This window comes from Plasmopara halstedii (assembly GCF_900000015.1).
Source record: "Plasmopara halstedii genome assembly, contig: Scaffold_525, whole genome shotgun sequence".
In the NCBI taxonomy this organism is placed as follows: Eukaryota; Oomycota; class Peronosporomycetes; order Peronosporales; family Peronosporaceae; genus Plasmopara; species Plasmopara halstedii.
Window position 1 is genome coordinate 473,972 of NW_020187445.1, and position 18,896 is coordinate 492,867.

General features: G+C 43.1%; 3 protein-coding genes across 3 annotated transcripts; 2 read left to right on the plus strand and 1 right to left on the minus strand.

Moving 5' to 3' along the window:
* Nucleotides 1-2,558: 2,558 nt before the first annotated feature.
* On the plus strand, nt 2,559-3,268 carry PHALS_10737 (peptidyl-trna hydrolase; the record flags this gene model as incomplete). The annotated part of the gene is made up of 3 exons (XM_024726215.1): nt 2,559-2,829; nt 2,901-3,091; nt 3,158-3,268. The coding sequence occupies 3 exons, from the start codon at nt 2,559-2,561 to the stop codon at nt 3,266-3,268; spliced, it is 573 nt and encodes a 190-aa protein (XP_024576914.1).
* Nucleotides 3,269-3,391: 123 nt separating this feature from the next.
* PHALS_10738 (hypothetical protein L915_18772) lies at nt 3,392-4,994 on the minus strand (the record flags this gene model as incomplete). The annotated part of the gene is made up of 3 exons (XM_024726216.1): nt 3,392-4,309; nt 4,364-4,551; nt 4,616-4,994. 3 exons carry the CDS (start codon nt 4,992-4,994, stop codon nt 3,392-3,394), a joined length of 1,485 nt encoding a protein of 494 aa, XP_024576915.1.
* Nucleotides 4,995-14,528: 9,534 nt separating this feature from the next.
* On the plus strand, nt 14,529-17,818 carry PHALS_10739 (animal inward rectifier k channel (irk-c) family protein; the record flags this gene model as incomplete). Its single annotated transcript, XM_024726217.1, has 4 exons — nt 14,529-14,574; nt 14,647-14,660; nt 14,741-14,834; nt 14,940-17,818. 4 exons carry the CDS (start codon nt 14,529-14,531, stop codon nt 17,816-17,818), a joined length of 3,033 nt encoding a protein of 1,010 aa, XP_024576916.1.
* Between the last annotated feature and the right edge of the window lie 1,078 nt (nt 17,819-18,896).

Below are 18,896 nucleotides of genomic sequence, written 5' to 3' on the forward strand. Positions count from 1 at the left end.
GCCGCATGTAGAAAATCTCTCAGAAAGCGATGAACCCCGTAACCTGCTTGACCGCCAAAGTAAACGCTGTGCAACCGGCTTCGCTTATTGGCAATGGCACATTGATTTTACTCCCCCAATTATCGGATCCTCCATCACTACGAAGTGTCGCCAAAGTTGACTTGCGATTGGTATGATCATCTGCCCATTCTACATTCGAGTATCCCTGATCGTTAACCTTATCATCAAGGTGAATACAACTTCCATGAGAATTTGTGCCCTGCCAATAGCGAAATAAGCGCTTGATTGCCCCGCAATACACAGCTTGCGGATTCTCCATATAATTTGACACATTGCCAAAAGGAAAATTGATTTTCGTCGCGTTGAATGCATCAGTGTTCCTACGGCCTCTCTAAATGACGCATCAAACTTGGTCGGACCGCCTCTTGACATGGGCCATGACGAAGCGATTCTTCAAGCTCGTCTCCGTACGCGCATCCAGCTTCGTTGAGCTTCCGGTGACTAGAATATTGTCAACATAAACTAGAAGTTGCACGCAGTGACCTTCCACAATATTAATTCAAGGCATAAATTGAAGTATGAAACTGGATCCAATCGTGTCGACAAATTAGTCGAAGGTCTCATTCGATACGTGCGAAGCTTGTTTGAATAAATTGCCTCGTCGAGTCCAAGACAGTAAGCATTTTATCAAGATGGACCCCTTCTGGAACCGCACATTATACAAATTCCTTCTCCACTCCAAATTCGAAAAGCCTTCAAACCAGCCAGCTGATTAAGTGTCCACCCGACGTACGGTAAGAGCAAAAAACATATGTAAGGTCACGCACTTGACCATAGACAAAAACGTTTTCGAGCAATCAAGTCCATATTTTGTCAACATTCTTTTGCGACGAGTCGTGCCTTGTGGTACTCATTTGAGCCGTCGCTCTTGCAATTCTTAAAAAAACTACCTGAAGCCCATATCATGTTGTTCTGACGGCAATTTCGTCGCAAAAATGAAACTATCAATGGCCGACACGGCCGACACTTCCTTCTCAGACGATAATCCATATTCCAGCAATACGGCATTACGATTCGATCGAAATCGTTGTCGTTATTGCATAGTAAAGGTATAACAACGAAACGAAAATATTGGTTTGTTGCTGGCTGCGTGTCCACGATTTTACACGGCACATCGAGCTCCTCGATTGTCATCTTTTTGCTTGGTCCAGCATCGTCCCATCGAAATTTCCATTTTACCACAATAAGTGCACTGGCGGGTTTCTTGCTCGGCACCAAGCGCTTAACCCGCATCTTTAGTCCTCACTGTCTTAGTCCTTTCAATTTGTCGCTTAATATGCTTTTTCGTTAGCTTTTTACCCGCGACTTTCGTCCAAGGCTCTGTTTTGCTCATCTCCAAGTCGATTATGACATTCTCGAAATTCTTTGAAAGACATCAAAGTAAAAATTGTGGCTTCCTTACCCTATAGTTAGCGCCGATGCTGCTCCGCTTAGCGCCGATGTTAAGTACCTCGTTGCAAAATTGCGAGACATTATCGCCTTGATCCACACCCAGTTGAATAACTGATGCTTTTAAATAAACACATGTGATACGCCGTTAAGTGACTTGATGCGAATCTAAGCAAAGGATTCTGTGCAGTCATCAGCGATCAGGGCAGGCGTAATAGTGCTGGCCCTGATTTACTCGCCGCTGGCGCACCAAATGACGGAGTCACATCTCGATTGATCACATGCCACACCGACTTGGTAAGGAACATGCTGCGTATGTAGTGGATCCACGTGACGTAATTTTGTGTAGACAAGCAGCTGTGATGGAGATTCTTGCGTAAAATACATGGTCTATTGGCTCATAACCTGTGAAGATCTGAGGCCGAGGTGTGAAGTAGCTGAAGAAGCGAGCTAACGAATCTTGGCTTAGATGCGAAAACACTAGAGGGAGAATAAGTAAATTTGCAATCAATTTATTAGGTTACACTTCAAATTTAACTACATTCTGCATGATGTAGCTACCTTTAATCGTGAAACGTAAAAACCATATCAAATCACAGTTTGGATTGGACCTGAAATCCATATCCCTGAATAAGGAAAATCGCGTCGCATTTTAGTAATCGCAGACTACTCGATAATTTTCAGAACGTCTGAGGTTGCGAGTACTTTTAAATCAAGTTTAGAAAATAGCAGTTCTCCCACATCTCTACTTCGACATGCCATTCCCTAGTACAAAAACGATGTCTTTTTATTCTGTATATAGTCCTTGTTATACCTATTGCGAAAATCTGACAGAAGCCTATGCAGTTTTGTCATATGCGCATCCCCTCAATAATATTTAATAGAGTTTAAGGTGCGTTTGGTGCTGTCTATTGCATTTGCATAACGCAGTTTAGATACTTTAACAAACTACTTTAATATATGAACGTCCACGGCACTAAGCTTCTTAATTTGAATTTGGCGGGGACATCTTGCCCATATTTGAGAATTTGACGATAAGAATTCACATTCTGATAACATACCACACAAGTTTTAATGTGCTAGAGAAGCGCCAAATCAAAAGCACAATAATGGAAGACGTGGCCTGGAAGTGTACGACTGCGTTCGTACTTGGCGCTGCGACGCACTATTTCGTCTCCTCTTACTTTCTAAGTAACCGAACGGTCACAGTTAAAGACTTGACCAATGCAAACAACGACAGCAGCAACGAGGACATCCAGTCTGGTGATTCTTCCAGTTCCTCTTGTGGCTCAACAGATGACTGGGAAGGTAAAGATTCAGCCAGTTGGGTGCCTCACAAAATGGTCATGTGTGTGCGTACGGATCTTAAAATGGGTAAAGGTTAGTACCAGTATAAGTAAATTCTTGTACCTCTACAATAAGTTAATGTTGATGCTGGTAATTAATATAAGGAAAAATTGCAGCACAGTGTTGCCACGCAACGTTAGGCGCCTACAAACTCGCACTCAAACGGACACCAGATGCCGTTCGAGGATGGGAGATGCTAGGTCAGGCCAAAGTATGTCTTAAGGTGGAATCCGAGGAGGAATTGCTCGCTCTAGCCGATAAAGCATCTGAGTGTGGCCTTGTTAGCTATGTTGTGGTACGTCAGTAAAGTAACGATAAGTGTTGAGCTGCTGAGAGTCAACGCGATGTATCATTTATAAAGGTTGACGCCGGCCGAACTCAAATTGCGCCGGACAGCAAGACGGTTCTAAGCATTGGACCAGCCCCGCTAAAGGTAATCGATGAGGTAACGGGCCATCTCAAGTTGATGTAATGAATTTAACATGTGGACTATAATCAAGCTTAAGAAAAAATTGCATGAAGTAAACATACTATGTTAGTGGTGCAAGCTTTGTCTCTCCAGCATTGATGACATTTTGAACAAATTTGAGCTACTTTAAGAATCCACGGTCTCGTACAGCGAACGGTTTTTGAGGATACCAGCTCGTTGAAGCATGAACCCGACAAACACAACATAACTGATCGCAGCAACAATTACGACCACTGTCTCTCCAATCGTTCCCACCACGTCCTTGAACGACAAGGCATAATCTACAGTGCTAGGGGTATCGTTACGTGAGACGGACATGTAGTCGTGAGGAAGCTTCGATTGAAACGAATCAATGCAAGCTAGATATTCGCCTTTTGTAGTCCACCACTTCAGTGTACAAAACGCCTTGACGTGGCACAGTGAGTCCTTGCAAGGTGGAGCGTTCGGCGAACGGGCCCACGTGTTCCAATGGTAATTCTCAATCAAGCTTACGTTCTGCTCAGCACGGCGCACAAAGGCTGAGAGCTCGGAAAGAGATAGCGATCTGAGACCGTAGGCCTCACTTGCCTTGAACGAAAGTTTCCAGTCGAGTTGAGTCTCACTCTCCGTGATGTTGGAAGAATACACAGAATAGTCAAGCACGTCATATGTGTCAGGATCGTAGTTCCAAACTATAAAAGACGGATTGTTACCGAAAATCGGCGAGATTGCACCCGAAATGTACATCGGCATTAGCTGAAAAGTACTGTCCGCTTCTGTAGGTATCTCAAGTGATGGCACAGGTACTCGGAACTCAATCATGTGAACGTGGCCGAAGAACTGTCCTTTCACTACATGAGCATACTTGCCAACAATGTTTTTGTACTTCACAATATACTTGGGATGCCATTGAGGATCGCCTCCGTATGAGTCTACGATTGGCGCAATATGACCAGCAATGTACGCAAATTTACCAGAACTTTGAAGCTTTGCAAGTGTTTTGTCTAGCCAGGCAAATTGTCCGAACGGATCTGGCTGCTCCGACGAATCTGGCAGATGACTTGGCTATCAAAAAAACATCAGCACTACGTTTTACCTACGTTTGATGATCTTACATACTGAATAGGGCACCGTGTTGAGAGTAATCACCTCAAGTTTATCGTCCAGAGCGTAGGTCAAATATCCACGACGATTGAACAAGTCCATGTTGGCCGCTGACAAGGAGTCCTTCCAAGCATTCGAAATGAGCTCAATAGACGGGTTTGTTTCCATCTCAGGATTCGTCAACTCCATATGGTAGTCGGGATCTGCCATCATTAAATGTATAAGCTTCTTATTATAGTCAAAAATCATCATTTTCTTCAATCCTACTCGCGTCTGCGTTGCCAATGATGGCCGTGACATCCTGCAGTCCATTCCAACTTTTTTGCTTGTAATATTTTTCCATTACATGTACATTTGTCTTGACAGCTTCAGAAATGTATGCATCCGTAAAAAGCCCGTGAACCGCGTGATCTCCAGTATAAAGAAAAAGGTCTGGGTCCGCCACGACGTGCTGCTTCGCGTACTGTAATGCCGACTCGAAGAGTGGCAAGGACGCGTCCTGGAAGTAGCGGATGGAAAAGGGAAGATTTTCTGTCGTCAATCCATCGGATATATTCAAGTGCACATCCGAAAAGTGCAGGATGCGACCCACAGACACAGAAGATGATGGCGCCACCAACACCGTTAAAATGATTAGCCTCAACATTTAAAATCGGGGTTTGATACGGTGCTCAGTAAACTTAAGTCTGGCGAGGTAAAATAAAATGTTTATTGCGCTCGCTAAATCTCTGCCTGAGCCTCAGACTAAAGCTCGTATATTAAAACATCAGCTAACATTTTTCTTTCGTGTAATGAACAGAACTATTACAAGAGTACATATTCTACTTTTTGTTGGTTCGTGTATTGGTAAACAAATCAGATTGGGACACAACATTGTGGTTTAGCAGAATCATAACAACTTCTTTTCTGTGACGGGAAGCTCAAGACAATCTAGTAGTACTATATCAAATCCATAGGAAGAGATCTTGAATTGCTTCTCAAATAAGCAGATTTGTTATTCCAGATTATGATTTTTGGCTTGTCAGCTTGAATTATACATGTCACTTCATAATGTAAGCAGTCTCAAGTACGTGAGAGGATTTTTTCGCGTCCAAGAAAAGGTCTCTGAGTAAGCCTCCTGTGTGATTATTGATGTGTGCTCCACGAGCGAGTCAAAAGCTCTTTCTGTACAGTAACCCTGTTGTACCTGGAAGCACTTTGTTCAGTTACTTAACTGTTCCCCTATCATTCATGAAACACACTCGGTCACCTCATATCTTTGATTGGTCCCGACGGATGAAAATCCGAGGTCCTTAATTGGTACCGCTCCCTGAACAATGTCACTAGCGACGAGAATGCGCTGGTAAGTGACCTCTATGACGTCTCGATCAGATGTCGGAGTCAGTTCTAGAGACGGATGTCACTAGCGGGGTCACATCAATTAAGCATTTGATCCTTTGAGATCAAGTCTGAAATTACACTTATCGGGAAACGGGAAGTTGTAGTGACGCTGATTCTGGTCTGCTTCACGCATAAAATCATACCCTTTCATCTAGAATAAGAGGTACAAAGCGTTGAATACTCACGCAGAGCCGATTATCAGTCTCATGCCTGTCTGGCGGAGTTGACACTCCCCCCAAGGTCAGGCAGGGCCAGTAGGGCGGCCCAATAGTAGATCGGGGCACCCTACTCGGGGAGAACTGAGTGCTGTTAAGCCTCAAAGCGGTAGTGGGCAGCAGGGCGCAGCCCCGAAGAGCTCCGTTCCCTCGAACACGGAACGTATATGCAAGCCAGGCTTGCTGGTCGTGGAAGCAACCGTGAAGGAGTTTAAGAAGCTGGACGATCCTGATTGATTCCGGAACAATTTTTATGCTCGACGCTCTACGATCAAAGGAAGTCAGCTGTATGCCAAGGCGCCGGAAGCGCGGTTGAGTGAAACCGTCACTGTTCGGTTAGCGACGGGGACTTGTGTCACTGTGGCGACGGTCCCTCTGGACCTCGGTACCAAGTTTTTTCACTTTGATAGCGTGGAACGCAGCTTAATCTTAGACTCGGATGCAACGTATGACCTTATATTTGGTGTGGCATGGTTGGAACATTATTAGCCATGGACTGACTGGAGGTCGAATACCTTGGGCGCTTCGCGCACGTCACCTAGTGGAGCTTTGGTGGGCCATGAACCAACCCCTGCAAGCCACCTCTTCTAGGAAGCAGAAGCGCTATTGGCGCGGACACTGGATCTGGACGGTCAATGTGCTGGATATCGGAGTATTCAAGTTGTCGAACATCGAAGGTATATCGGGCAGCAGTAACTACATAGCAGTTACTGCATGCCAAGAGTGGCATGCACCTCATTAGGAGGTGAAATCAAACGTGAAATAAGTCGCTTGAAAACTTCGCATTCAAAAAAATATCTTGAAAGAGGGACCGCACGTAAATGCTCTTTCGCGCACCAAACCTGATTGTAGGGACAGTCAGTGCGATGTGCTGTTGTCCCATATGATCCGTTGCAGATCATTTGGCCATCTTAATCTCGCTTGTCTAGACAAAGAGATATCTTTGCGTCTTTTCGCAAGAAAATTTGTTTCTTTCAATGTAATAGAAAAGTCTAAATAAATCTTATGCGATAAGCAGACTCAATCTTTTGTACCATCCGTCAATAATCTTGCGGCTATTGATTGGTTGATATGCTTTTAATCTGTTCCTGTGATAATTCATGGCTATGCGGGTGCAGGAATGCAGCATGTGTGAACGCAGATTTTTTGATTCAATTACAAGCGGCATGTCATTGTGCACACATATTTACACTGGTGTTGTCTTGGCTAATACCAAATGCGTAATGCCTCAATCTACACTGCCATGGATTTTCCTTTACTCGCATTTGAAACATTTTGATAAGCTCTGATCTGAACCAACGGGCTCATTTGAAAGCTTTGATGTATGAGTTAGGGTCATCAGTATTATGATAATCAATTTTTATCGCAGGCTAAGTTTTGACATGATGCGGGTGTGTATTATAAGAAACTTCAGCGCTGCATCCAATCTCTGTTATGTGATGTTTGAGTAGGCTACTTCTTCAGTAGTTGTAATCCTACAAATTTGAACATTGCAATTAATGTCTTTCGCAAAATGTACCAATCGATTACACTCTAGTTTGTAGTATTGTACAAAGTAAGAACCCCGTCAACATCTCTCAGAGCTAAACATCAATTTTGCCTGGCCTTCGTGCAAATGTTCCAACTATGTCAAAGCCATGGGACAGCTGTTGTATCATCTAGTAAAAGGTTTGACACCAGCACGCGGGCTCACCGGAGGCGTGACTTCATCAATTTTTCCACTTTGACCCTTGTTTGCTAATTGATAATATCATAGCGTAAGCTGATTCTGTTGCTCTTCATCCTGGCCGCTTATGATTTTCAGGCTTCATAGCTAACGCTTTGTTCAGCTACAAACAATAAATCCTGAGAATACTAAAAGTGAACATTCAATCGCTAGCCACATTCAAGTCACCTGGCTCATATTTTACGCATTCCGTCGGTGGCAAATTGTCTTCACTTTGAAACTCGCTACGAAAGCAGCATTTGCAAAATTTTTTGACTAAATGCGTGATGTTAAGAAGTAGTGTGTCAATTTCCGGGTATAATTTTCAGTGTCATGCAGCCAAAAATACCACAATAGGGTGTAGACATGCACGTCAAGATGATACTTAATATTATGGCTTAGAAAATTTAAACAAGGATTGTTTTTACTTCGCAACTCAGCTTTGCAGTTGCCTTAAGCCAAAAATACAAAATGTGTAAGCAAGCAAAGCAATCCACTTTCACTTCACTCTATTTAATCCCTTCACCTTTCATTCTGCAATAGCCCCAGCTTCTCATGTCTCCGAGCCATGTCTTCGAGAAACTCGAAAAAAATCTCTCAAAGACAGATTCTCGTGAACAAAGTGATTGTCGAACGATCTGTAAAGATGGACACTTCGACTGCAGTATGTTTGGAATACCAAGTTTACGTGTTATTTCATGACATATCAAAGTTGATAAAGACGATCAATTGTTCCCGTGTATAATTTCATCTAATGTCAGCATCATCACTATCACAAAAAAAAAATTGCTTGCCCAATCTGACCCATCGATATACCATTCATTTTTACCATCAGTTTGCCTTGATCAACTTATTCAGCATGTAGTCCAAACAAAACAACTAGTAGTAAGCCCTACTCCTGTATACTCAAACACATTGGAAATGATAGTAATTTGCCAATTATCTGTTTTTAATGCAATTTGCGTCTGAGCTACGTTCATCATTCCATGGCGTCGTGATTTGACAAGTCTTTTCGTGCTGTAGACGAAGCCAAGCATTGATTTTAAAATATGGGCTTTACTGAGCTTCTCCGTCGTGTCTTGACATAATCAACCCTGCAGACCTCAACACATAGTCGCTATTGTTCATCTTACCGTATTACGTCTCTGAGTCTCCAACTCACAGCAACTAATTGTCTGCACAGAGACCTGATAATTCGGTGGCACCGCTTACCCCTCCCGAGATTAGATCAAGGCCCATAGCAATGTCGCTGACTATTGATCCGGACAACCCATAATTGGCATCAAAGCTGCCGCAGCTTCATGTCCAAACCAAACGTACTTCTGGTGTTTTGAAGAAATGATTATATGGCTCAATTAATTGGAAGAAGTATGGATGTTTCCAAATAATACCCGATATAATGCTTTAAGCTTTTTAGCCAGAATAAGATTGTATAATAAGGCCTGGGGCCAAACACACTCAAGCATTCAATTTTCTCCAACTTTATCGAACGATCCAAAAAACTTCGTCTCTTCCCTCTCGCAAGACACTCAGATATGATATCCGAATAGCAAATCATCGACGCCTTTGATCTGCCTACAGTTGCGTGTAACACATAAATCAACTCGCTTGTGAGATTCAAGACCTTCCCGCATCTTTATAAAGCTGATGTTGACAGCCAATTGCCTCGCACTGTAAGCCCTATCGCCTTCGAAAGGCGCAAGCTTCTAAAGATGTTTTTCTCAATATCGTCTACCCCCACGGAGATTTACCATCCCAACTGTATCATAGTAAGCAACCCTGCGCTCGGATCCTTCTCTCAAATGTTTGTCAGCCATCCTGTGCGGATATTTAAATTTCTGTACCTTGCAAACAATCTAGAAGGGGTCACGCAGGGCAAATATGTCTTGCATTTACCCAGATGGAACATCTGCAAATATCAAAATGATAATCGGCAGCTTATGATCCCGATCTCAGCTCGGCTGAGGTCTATTGGCTCTAGTGAGCTTGCAAAGCCTCTACCTTTCGCGCTCTAACCTTATGTTGAAACATAGAGCATATACCCTTCAGTCAATGCAGCACACACCATATTTTATACGATGATAGAGTAGATGAGTCGCATCCATTCAAAAGATCTCCATAATAATGTCAACCATTGCCGCCTTTATAAGCGGAGCCAACGCCATCGTATTGGCTAAACTTTTTGACGTTGAGCATAGTCGTCTAATTTTTACCGCTCTTGATAGACGAACATAAATTTTGATGACACGCAGTACTTGCCAGACAGTGCAAACACCCACGACATATGCCTCATATTTACTTCTTGTTCTAAAATCGACGGCCGAGACTAAATTTGAATGTTTCACTATCCTATGTTATCCTATCATTCCTTGGATCTAATTGATCCTGATCGCTCGCCTAGTGTCGTACTTCTACTGCAAAAGTCGCGAATGGTCACCTTAAGGATAGTGTCCGATGCTATACAACCTACCTTCTCAATAACGCCGCTTAGCGTCTTGCTCTTTAAGAGCAGATATAGAAAAAACTTGTTTGCACCACTATAAATCACACTAGCGGTCCTAACGGTTTGAGACCACGCGTGAAGTGGTATGCATTCGCGGTACTTCTGTAAAATAGACAATTTAAAAATGCGTCCTATCAGATGCAACTTGAGGTGCACGGCGATATCTTACACAGAGACAACTTTGAGCTTACAGATCCGCTTTTACTAACGCACATAGTATTTATTCGAATGGTTCCGTCAGAGGCGGAAGAGAAAACATTTCAAGGAACTAGTAACTCACTTGCTATCACCTATCTAGTGTGACATAAATTTAGTATAATGTCCAGCTTACATTTTTCTTACTGTATCTATTTGACTTTCTTCCTTAATGAAGCCCTAGTTACGGATTGCATGAGAGATGTGTTTCACGGATCTATTCTTTACGGGTCTTATCACAATCACCCGTAAAAAATGCTTAATTTCATCATTTCAGCATGATATTTGACATACAATCTTCTGAGGGTGAATACAAGTCCGAGGAACAATGTGTGATGTGAACGTGCACCATTATATGATACATACCGTGTTGCAAAGTGTGTTTGGACTAATCTTCAGCGGATTAATAATAATCCACCTAGCTGTGTCTAGGTAGATGCTCCCTCACGCATATACCACTAACAAAGCACACCCTCCGGATAATCATTCAGTTCATTCTCTGCTCGCAATCCCAGGAGCGCAATTGCTCTATACGTACATGCTAATTACCATACAGCTCCAGCAGTATATCACAAAGTCGCGTCCGGCATTTAAATGTTTCTAGCGACGTCGAATCAAACGTGAATGCCTTATTTCGTATTATATCTCTTAAAAGTGCTTTCATCGGTCGCTAAAATATGCATTTCTTACGTGTACAAATTCGACTCAAGTATTCAAATGAGACGAACAGCCACCTATCTTCTACTTTATGTTACCCTCTAGACTAAGTTATATCCGGCAAGTAGACCCTTAGAGTGCTTACTGAGATCACAAAGTTTCCTTTCAGAACATTCATGGTTATCTGGACGGTTAGACACCTTCTTCTTTTGTTATTAGCATATTGACAATATACTCAGAGTTGCGCTTTTTATCTCTTCACCATAATGTAATTGATGAGGATCGCCTACTACTCGCGTAAGCATGTAAATGATCATAATCAAGCATTAATCACAACTTTTTAGTGCATCATGTACGTCAAACACAAATGAATGGCACTTGCAGAAATTAATTCTGCAGAAATTCCTTGCGGGTCACACTCGGTAAAGTTACATACCTTCTCTATGTAACCATACCTCCCACTGTCAAAACTGAAGGACAAAGAAGCTGTGAAACAAATTTCTCTGTTACTTTTACTCTAAAGTGATGCAACAACATCGCAAAGAGAAACATACGTTGAACTTGAGCTTATTGTCTAGGCGCTGGACGCTCAAGTCCTCAGGCAAATCGCACACAACAATTGTAATCTTGCGACGCAACCGCGGAAAACAGACGAATTCGATTGTCAAGAAGTGCATGCGACTATGCAATATCTTGCTTCCTATTAGTTCCGACTCGCGTTCCATTTTCTGTTGGTGTGTTTGCAGCTTTGGCGACATCCAGCCCAGGCAGTCCACGTGCGTTTGCGGTGGGTGCGGTGTCATCTAGACTAAAATGTACTTGATTTCTGACTGCGTGCCCGCAGCTCTGTCTATAGGCGGCTTTAGCTTGTGCTTCAGCTACTTTTTGCGCAATCAACATGACTCGACAAATTTATGGTAAAAAAGTTGCTCGTACGCGATGAATGGAATGTTTTTGATGACTTTGTCGGGTGTGTGTGTGGCGAATGGTTCGCGTAAAAACAAATTACATCTTATGCCCGACTGTGACCAGCGCTGTTCAGCGAAAGACAGCCTAGATCAGCTTTCGACGCGATCCACGTGATTATCTCCCGCTTATGACGACGACTATTGAAGAAATCACATATGCAGCGTTGTTCAGGTGAGATAAATGGTAATGACTCACCCGGCCGTCGTTGACCCTACAAATGTTTTCCAGATACCGCATAGATACGTGACAGCGTTTTCTGGCACCGCATTCGACTATCAGGTAGTAATGGTTTTGGCTGATGAACGATGTGACTTCTCAGCCGCTCATCTAATTAGAATTCAGCAGCTCGAGCACCTACAACATATTACGATTGCGCTCCAGTAGCCCACTAATTGCCGGAATTCAGGCTGAACTCAGCGGACTGATTTGTCATAAGTCGCATTCGAAAGAAGTATGCAGAGCATAAGCTTTAGGAAAAGTCAAGATATATGCTTAAAGGCTGATATTGAGGGATCGGATGGTGTTTAGAATGGTGTAATGGGGGTTAGTACGGTAATATTATATTTTAAAAATAAAGTAGAAAATATCTGTTCGTCAACAGTCTGATTCGTATAGCTCAGATCCCTTCTAGACGTATGACGCATTATCATTCGTGGGCGACAATACACCTTGATATTGTTTCACTTTTGATTCATGGTCACATTCCGTGGTTTTTGCAATTGCCAGCCTAAGAGGGCTGACAATTGAAAGTACTTATTCTATTTCGCAATAGATTAAGCAATTTTCCAATTTGCAGAATATTGAGAAATCTCATTAATGTTAATAATATTCTGTTGTTGTGTCAAATACCTTTGTGGATTGAATATTACGCAGGTGCGCTTCAATAGATGTGAGGTTGAAGGTGGCTTGCCATCATGCAGGTCTGGAACCGCGCGCAGCATACGGTTTTTGATCGCCTCTTTATGACGTAGAGATAAAAAACGAACGAACAATGTTGCTTAACTACGCGAAGTTGAGCAAACCTGGACAAGGAGACAAAGTAAATGAGAATTTTGAATGGGAAACTTCCTTCTGTTGCTTACTATACCCCTAGAGACGGTGGGATAATGGCTTCATATGTAAGGAGGTAGCAGAAGAAAATGTGCCTCATTTCTACTGTCGAAAAACCTAGTCCTCTGATGCCAGATCTAGTGACCAATACCAGAGTTCACGGCCTCTTTGTGCACAGTGATATCCTCAGCGTCTGTCATATGCGTCGCAAAGCAGTACGCTTGTGATGCCCTTCAAAGTACCTACAACGTAGACGCCTGTAACGAAAACACTGTCATCGCCTAGAAGTACACGACTGGCACTTGCAACTTCCCGGCACTGTTTCAGCGAAGTCTTTTTTGTAAATCGTCACGCCGCACTTGATCACACTTTGGTACAGTCGCGCACTGCCTTGCCAATTTTGTGAAAGCCTTGACAAAGTTGACCTTGGCGCTGATCGCGCTATGCGGTACTTCACCAAGACTTCCGACAGCCAGCAGCTGTGCACGATTTTTTTGATATCCGAGTAGCTCAAGAGCCATCAAGTTGGTATGGGGTAGATAGGCAAAATATTCGTGACAGGAGGTGTTACAAATGAATACTACTTCATTTCGGAGGATAACTCAAAGGCTAGCTAGCGATTGGAGTATCGCTTGGGATTAGAATTGCCTGAATTCTCAAAGATTTGAGTAGCCGGCCTTGGTCAGTAGTAGCTGGACCGGCAAATTTGCCGGTTTTTGGTTATGATAAAGTCTACTTCTACACCGCAGGGCACGCTTAGCTGGCCGCATCACCTCAATTTGACGGGTCAAACACTTCAAGAGTGTATATCTGCACATCGTTCTCATTGTTTCTGGGTTGTCGGTCGGAGACTAGATACTGATTAAGTAGTGATTTGAGAAGATGACGTCACAGTTGATGAGCCGTGGAGCCGCCGGTTCTGTTGCCACTGCTGATTACGTCGTTACTTTAGTTCGCCGAAAGCAGATCCGACTACATTAAGACCTCGCGTCAACTTCAACGTTTGTGCTAGTTGGAGTCGAGGGCGTCGCTCTGTGTCTATGACGGGGTCTCCGTAAATATTCCACTGAGGAATCTTTGGCTTTAAGTGACCGCGTTAAAAACGCACGGAGGTTGGGTTCGTTTTCTCCATAACCGTGAATCTGACCTGGAGCTAAGTATCTAGTTAGCTTTACCATTTTATAAGAAGACATAATTTAAAATAAGTGTTTTTTTTACGAAGCCTAAATATATACGTTCTGCTCAAGAAAATGCATTTACTCTGACGTGCAACCACGGACCCCTCCTTTTTCGAAAGAAACATTTTCATAATTCACTCAATCTAACTTTAAAATACAATGCAAATTTCGTATAACTGTAACTTATTGTATTCAATACAATTGTACCAATAGTGTAAGGTGTGACTACACAGCGATACATCGATTTTGAAAGAAGTAGTCATCTATGAGACAACAAGTCTATGGAAGATTCGAGTGACGTCCCATGTATCAAACACATAATTTAAACATGGCAACATTGTGGACTACGGACACTTCTGCAAGCTTTGGCTTCTGTATGTCAACCTGAATCAGCATCAGATGGAAGAAAGGCTCAGCTGTCTTTTCTATTCTCTGACATGGATTAGCTGAGACAATCATTGTTAAACATAATATGCGGCACCGCACACATTAATACTATTCACCACGCTTCGAACTTGTTGATTGGCTATTTTAAAATAGTGCAAGTACGTCCTACACGTTATTCATTCGACGTCTAAAGAGCAGTCAGTCACTTTGGGGCTTGACGTGCCATTGCAACACAATATTATTGCTGGTACGTCTAAATATCTTCATTTACCTCGCAATGGCTTTATACGTAGCTTACAATTAAATTACTGATTACTATAGGATGTTGACGTGTGTCGTATGTGCTTAATAGACGTAAAACGTACGATGCCTGCGTCCAAGAAACGAATACAGAACCGTGGCGCGCTCAATGTTGGGACTCAACAAGTGCCTGCGGTATTAAAAGACTGGGTACATATTTGGCACGGGGTGAAAGTCAACAACGGGCCTGAGAATACGTCAATTTTTCACGCTGGCTCACGCATTGAGGAGATGCCATTTTGGAAACAATTCATCCGCTTGCCTGCTAATTCACTCTTTCCACGAGTCCTTACAGCTTCGAATCCGAGAAAAACCTACAAGGATTTTCTATATGTTTTGTTGAATATGCGATGGCCCATGCTGCTGACCGTATTGCTTGGAGTTTTTATGGTCAATATCTTCTTGTTTGCGGCCATCACGTGTTATATCTGTAATGAGCCAAGTGAGTTCTTTGAGGCGTTTGACTTGAGCTATCAGACGTTTACCACGATTGGATTTGGGGTTGTTTATCCTACACACACATGTGGGAACGTCGCTATGTCTGTAGAATCTTTTGCATCGATGATGATCGTATCCGCCGTTACTGGTCTCGTGTTTGCCAAGTTTGCAAGACCACAGGCCAAAGTGGCATTTAGCAAAGTGTGCGTAGTACAACCGTATGGGAAGAAATACCTTGCACTGGTCGTGCGCGTGGCCAATGCAACTCAGTCGCGTGATGTGACACACGATGTAATCATGGAAGCGGTGTTTAAAGTGAATTTGTTGCGAGTGGAACACAAGACAAAGCAGCTTCGAGCTCATGATGAGATCATTTCGGAAAAGCGACGACGTTCTCGTATTGCTGCAAACTGCGATGTTTTGGATGACGAGGATGTTTTAGAGAATTCCTCGTGCTCTCAATCAAAAGTATTGACGTCGTACAACTTAAAATTGTTGCAGAACAATTTTGTGACATTTCGCATGGGCGTTGCAGTGGTGCACGTGATTGACGAGAACAGTCCGCTTTACGGAATGTCTCAAAACGACATTGCTTTATCGGATATGCTGGTGGAGGTGGCGATGTCAGGTGTTGATTCGACTCTACAAGATACGGTCTCTGAGAGGTATATCTACACGGCTGCAAATGTGATGTGGGGATACCGATTTGCTGAGTTGCTGGATTTTGATGAAAGTAATGCAGAAGTAGTCATGAACTTTGCCAAGCTTAGCACGGTAGAGACTGCCCCGATTAATGATGCCCAATATCTTAAGTCGAGTGTCGGTACCATGGATGACAGCAATACAGATGATGAGAGGACTAATTCGAGCACTTCTCTAGTAACACAGGATTTTAGCCAGCACGGACGTAATCAACTACTAGCTAATAACGAGAAGACTTCGATAACAAGCACAAATTCAGAGTCTTTTCAAGATCTGCTGTCACTATCAGACAATGCCCAGTCGTCTGACCAGCAACGCTCTTATCTATCAAATTTTAAGAGAAAAAGTGGTCCAAGAAAATTTGGGATGGGACTCGAGCCGTTGTTTGAGCCACTTCTTCACCAATCTTTTGGAACGCAGCGACTAGCGAAAGCCCCAACTGGTGAAGTCCGAACTGCTCGAAAAGGCGGATTGCGGGTATGGAAGGCGCACGATCAGACAGACGTGGAGGGAAGAAGTCAAAGGCATAGTGTGCTGCAGCCGCCAACGCATGCAAACCATGTTCTTCAACGTCGCAGTAGCTGTAAAGCTGCGCTGAACGGTGTAGGTGACTTGACAGCGTTTGAAGGATTAGATGGCCACCGAGCTCAGCATGTACTTCAAAAAGAGATGGTGGGGTCGGCTCTAATCGATGGAGATACCAGTACAACCTCACAAGAAGATTCTCAGGATGTGCTTGAGGGTTTAAATGATATTGACACTCACGAAAATAAAAGCGAAGATGACGAAGAAAAGAGTGATTCGGATAAAATGAGTCAGCGTTTGTTTCGCGCCCAGTCGTCAGCATCTGCTGTATCGATTGAAGTGGAGGACACGCCACGATTTTTACGTATCGTGCCCGTCAACATTCCAAAATCTTTTAGCTTTTTACGTTTTTATCAAAGTGCCCTCCATGTGGGCTGGCCAAAAATTACCGTCGTGTTTGTGCTGTCATTTCTGGTCCTCAATTTTACCTTTGGATTTCTGTATTGGTTAAACCTTGACCATATTTCTGTGAACGACGACATTGTGGTGTCTGACTATGAGCTGGCTTTTTATATGAGCGTACACACACTTGCAACAATTGGGTATGGATCCATTGCACCAATGCGTGACGCCGTGTACATGAATGTAATCGTTTTTATCGAGTCAATGGTCGGCATTATTGCTGTGACGATTATCACGGGCATAGCATGGTCTAAATTCGCTCGACCACGAGCTCATATCCATTTCTCGTCCAAATTGATCATTTCTACCATTTATGGTCATCGATGCCTCGTATTTCGAGCGGCCAATACAAGGCACTCGGGCGAAGTACATGAAAACTTTTTTCGCATTGGCGTGATTCTTACAAATCGACGCACAGGTCTTCGACAAATGTACGACGTACCACTTGTGACTGCTGAGTGGCCATCCATCAAGTTACCGGCGACACTAATTCATGTGATTAATGAGAATTCACCATTTTACAAGTTTCACTCGCTAAATGATCTCTCACAATCGCGCGTCGCAGTCGTTGCTCTGTTGACGGGTTTGGATACAACCTTTTCAGAAAATGTCTATGCACGTAAAACGTATTTTTGGGATGATTTCGCCTACGACATGCGCTTTGCAGACTTTGCTATTGTCGAGCGTGATCGTGTGTTTGTAGACTATAAGCGCTTCGACCGTCTAATTTCAGACGACCAAGACGAACACTTCGCGACCTCACCGGTACTTGGTAACGAGTCTCTTGTTGCTGATTTGGTCTGAGTCGTGTGTATTTTATATATATGGGCTAGTATAAATAATCTGAAAGCAGAAATGTGTGTACAAAATTACGACTTTGAATTAATTAAGGCTTACAGATGTGGTGAAGAAATATTTTAATGTATGGACTGCGCAATTACATTAATGTGTTCGAAAAGTACCGCACAAAACACCCACATCAGCATTGTTTACGCAGACTCTTGAATCTTGAGAACAGGGCAATCCTCTTGCATTTGGTAGTACTTGTGGTAATACCTTTAGTCTTCTCTTAAACATCAAGCGTGTGCAGTTTGTTTGCGTAGGAGTACGCCGACCACGCATACATCTTCATTATTCTGTTTGCCAAAAAGCTAGTGGATTGGTGAATCATAAATGATAGGACTAACAAAACGCCGAAATATCATTTGAGCTCGTCGTATGCGTATTCTTACACACCCTTTAACTTGGTTGCATTTTGGTTGGTTTAGCACAGTGTCGAAGCATGTTATCAGTGCATGCACCAGGACATTACTGCGGCATCATTGAGCCACTCCGATAGCATCTTGCATCCTATCCTACTATTTTGTGCATTGCACCCGGACAATGTTCAGCAAAACATTTTTTCAAACGCTCCCTTTTATATGGATAGCTCATCTTATGTCACCCTTTCCGTGGTCGTGTGACAAAAGCGATTCTTACACCATGCCATTCCACCACACTGGCGATTTGGCTGCCAGGAAACTGCCAACCACCTCGTGTCAAAATACTTTGTCAATCAATCGGATGTCACAATATTTTTATAAGGTAAGCGTCGAAAGGAGAAGACTTTCGTCATCAAGTTTGTATAATTCACTAGCAAGGAGAGGAGTCTCCGAGCCCTTACGCATCACGGCAACTTGAAAATAACTGTGCTTCTTCCGAAGGATATGATTTAGCTCTGCGCTGAGATCTCTGACCTTTGAAATGACACATCACCAGACCTAATTCAGCCTAGAGCTTACGCACTGTGACATTTGATCTTTATCCTCTGGTTATCTGAGTTGACACCATCACAAAACCGCCAAACGATTGACGAAATGCGAGAACGCTTTTTGAGTTGATT